The 3,533-nt window shown below is 47.1% G+C and overlaps 1 protein-coding gene across 1 annotated transcript in view; it reads right to left on the bottom strand.

Annotated features, from left to right (window-relative positions):
* dact3b (dishevelled-binding antagonist of beta-catenin 3b) overlaps window positions 1-3,533 on the bottom strand; it is a 10,204-nt gene that overhangs the window by 3,885 nt on the left and 2,786 nt on the right. Inside the window, exon 2 of the mRNA XM_008308498.3 lies at window positions 208-340. Coding sequence (XP_008306720.1) covers window positions 208-340 — 133 coding nt within the window. The remainder of the gene's footprint in view (window positions 1-207; window positions 341-3,533) is intronic.

Here is a 3,533-nt window from a genome sequence, read left to right as displayed (position 1 = left end):
TGCAGACAGGGTCTCACCGCATTTTACCCACCGACCACAAAAGTAAAATTACAAGAAACAGGAGAAGAAGAACAAAAGCAGCAGGAACAGATTCCAAACTGGAGGAATGTTTCTCAGAGAACACCCCCCCTCGACCCCCCCTCCCCACACACACAGCTCTACTGTAAATTAGTGAACCACAGAGTTCACATTCAGTCAGGAATGTACCAGAGCTGGGTCGGCTGTCGCCCCCGTCTGTCTGCGCTCCGTCACAGCAGCCGTCGGCGGCGTCCACCCTCAGCTCTCCGACCTGCTGCTCCAGCGCCTGCATCAGGCCCCAAGGGGAACTCTGGAGGGCACTCTGAAACACACACACACACACACACACACACATGTCAGTGTGAAGTCATTTCCCAGGAGATAATTAGGTGGGTGAAACCAGCGACTGAAACAAAAAAGTGAAACAGAGATTTGAGGGAAAAAGAATTTCTTCCATCTGGAATCTTCCATTTTTTCTGCAGAGATTGTTTGTATTGAACTCTCCTGTTTGAGTAGAGCGTCGGACATGAACTCACAGAGGATTTTAGTGATGAATTATTCAGGGTATGACGGGGTGGGTGGGGGGGGGGGTGAAGTACGAGTACAGGAATACATACTGTAAAAATACTGCACTGCTGAAGTATGTCAGAGAAGAAAACACAACAATAAAATACTACAATGTACTACATATGTGTTACTAAAATTGCAGCTCTGCGCCCCCCACTTTGAGAACCACTGTTCTGTGTGTAGCCACATCCGTACACACAGTGAGGTGACACCTGACCCACTCACTGTCTGTGGATCTGTGTGTCTGTGACACAGTCACTGTCTGTTTGAAGATGGGAACGGAGGAACCGCTCCTCACCACCGGGGGCAGACTGTCTGTCACATCTGCCTGAACGGGAATTATGGTTTCAGGTTTCGACATCATCATCATCGTCTGGACGTTCGTGACATGAGTCACAAACCGCTCGACTCATTATCGTGTCTGAATATCCGTGTTTTACATTTGATTTCAGGCCAAATGTTTTGTGAAACGCTGAGCCGTTCCTCAGGAGAGAAGGATCGCGAAGCTCCGTCACAGCTGATGTTTCCAGACCAATCACAGCACCAGCCTCTCTCTGCCCCCGCCACCATGTGGGGTCATCGTCCAAACACTGTTTAGGACCAATTGACCCCGGCTCACCCTATGCTTCCCACACAACTCCTTTCCCACAAGCACTCTTGTTTCCTTTGTCCCGACAAGGGTCCTCATTGTGTCACCATAAACAAAGCGTTAGCATTGTGACATCACTGGAAACAAAGAGCGTGGGCTCAGTGTTGGGCCGCGGCGTGGGGTTAAAGAAAATCCAGGGAGGAGGAGAGATTATTGACCGTCAATTAATCAATGAGGCTCTTTGGAACTATTGATTTCCTGCCCCCTATGTTGAGGCCAAACCCACGACTCACATTTAGGCTAAAGAAAATTTAAATAAGTTTGATTGAGAAGGAGAAACGATCAGAGATAAATCCTTGAGCGGCTCCTGAAGCTGCTCGGCTGCAGACGACCGTCTTCAGCTCCCTGATTCCACTCTATTATTAATCGTCTCCCACTGGTTTCCTGACACTGTGCACTGTGTCATTTCTGTTTTACTGCAGTCGCCGCCTGATGGGGGGATGGGGAAGACACGCTGCAGCCATCCTCACCTCGCCATTAAAGCTTTCACTGCTACGGAACAGTCCTCACGGCGGAGGACGAACCTAACCTGCATCTGGAGAACAGTAAACAAAGACCTGATTCACACCGAGGTCAGTGGAAAGAAGACAGGAAGTTGGACAGGTTAGTGTTGGGTGGTGTCTGCAGCGGAGACAGAAACAGACGAACGGCTAAAAAACAGATCAGTCCTGAACAGGCCACACACTGAATATGTATGAAAAAAACAACCAAACAAACAGAGCAGCTGCTCACTGTTGTACCAACACACACACACACACACACACACACATTCACACTCCAGACGATTCCTTTTAATAAGGTCGATTAAATTTTAATGACAACTTCTTCACCGACGACGGCTGGATTGGAAAACTGCTGCACGCAGTGTTTACACAATTATTCAATCAGTACAAGGTGACACCGTCAGTGCATGTGAGCGTGCACGTGGGCGTGCACGTGGGCGTGGACATGGGCGTAGGGTGAGAAAAGTGACGGACAGATAAATGGAACCAATGAATTTGACCTCTTTGAATTTCTCTGTTTTTAAACATTTTTTTTCTCTCACTTCCCGTCACAATAAAAGGAGTGATTTATTTTTATTTTTTATCATTATTTTTAAACGGTGACGTGTGAGAACAAAGTGTCCAGTGATCCGTCTGACTGACCTGTCACTGGTCCACGGACCAGCAGCTCCGTGCTCTCACTAATGAGGTGCTGCCTCAACGACCAGGACAAACAACCAGGACGACCCCGACGACGGTGACGACCCGCGACTTTAGCACAAGAAGAAATCTATGGAGATTATTTTCATGTTTGACTCACAGACCTATTTCCTGTGGCTACACACACACACACACACCCACACACACATTAAAATTAATATATTCCCACATCTCATAATTAAATTATGAACAGTCCCAGGACGGACGACAGTGAAACATCAAACAGTTCTCCACAGGTTCAGAACCAAATCAAATCTCAGATGTGTTTTTTTTTGTTTTTTTGTTTTTTTTCTAAGATGATGTCACTGTTTTCTTTTGAACTATTCTGTCTCATCTACTTCATATTTCACCTGAATCTAAATGAGAATTCTTTACACCTGACTCCAGTTGGAAGTCTTCGTGGTAAACACCGGGTTCTTGGTGAACAGTACCAGTGACTGACAGTTCCAGGACGTCACTGTCAGTTCCACTCTCCAGCTGTCAATCAAACCTAGTGTCGTATCTACCACCACCCCCCCCCCTTTCTTTTTTCCTGAATTCATCTGATCCTTTTTCCACCATCGACCTCACGGCTCCCTGCGTTTTAGAAACGGTTGACCTTTGACCTACAGTACTACAGTCCTACAGTACTACAGTACTACAGTACTACAGTCCTACAGTCCTACAGTACTAGAAACTAATTAGTCACGCAGTACTGCAGAACTACAGTACTACAGTACTACAGGACTACAGTACTACAGTCCTACAGTCCTACAGTACTGCAGTACTGCAGAACTACAGTACTACAGTACTACAGGACTACAGTACTACAGTACTACAGTACTACAGTGCTACAGTCCTACAATACTACAGTCCCACAGTACTACAGTACTACGTGTATATTTGTTAATTAAGCTGAAAGACGTAGAGGGCATCATCACCTACTTCCCTCATGGCCCATTAAAACGACTGGACTGGGATGCGGCCCATACTGTAGGTCATTACATCAGGATGGATCACGTCCACGACCATAATCAAACACGCGCCCTCTGCAGGAACGCTGCAGGGAGTCTGGACGGGCCGTCCCACAGCTGTTCACACCTCTGACATCCCCCCCC

This window comes from Cynoglossus semilaevis, chromosome 4, assembly GCF_000523025.1.
Source record: "Cynoglossus semilaevis isolate Cse_v1.0 chromosome 4, Cse_v1.0, whole genome shotgun sequence".
Taxonomy (NCBI): Eukaryota; Metazoa; Chordata; class Actinopteri; order Pleuronectiformes; family Cynoglossidae; genus Cynoglossus; species Cynoglossus semilaevis.
The sequence above is the reverse complement of the archived record's forward strand: the minus strand, read 5'-3'. Positions and strand labels throughout refer to the sequence as shown.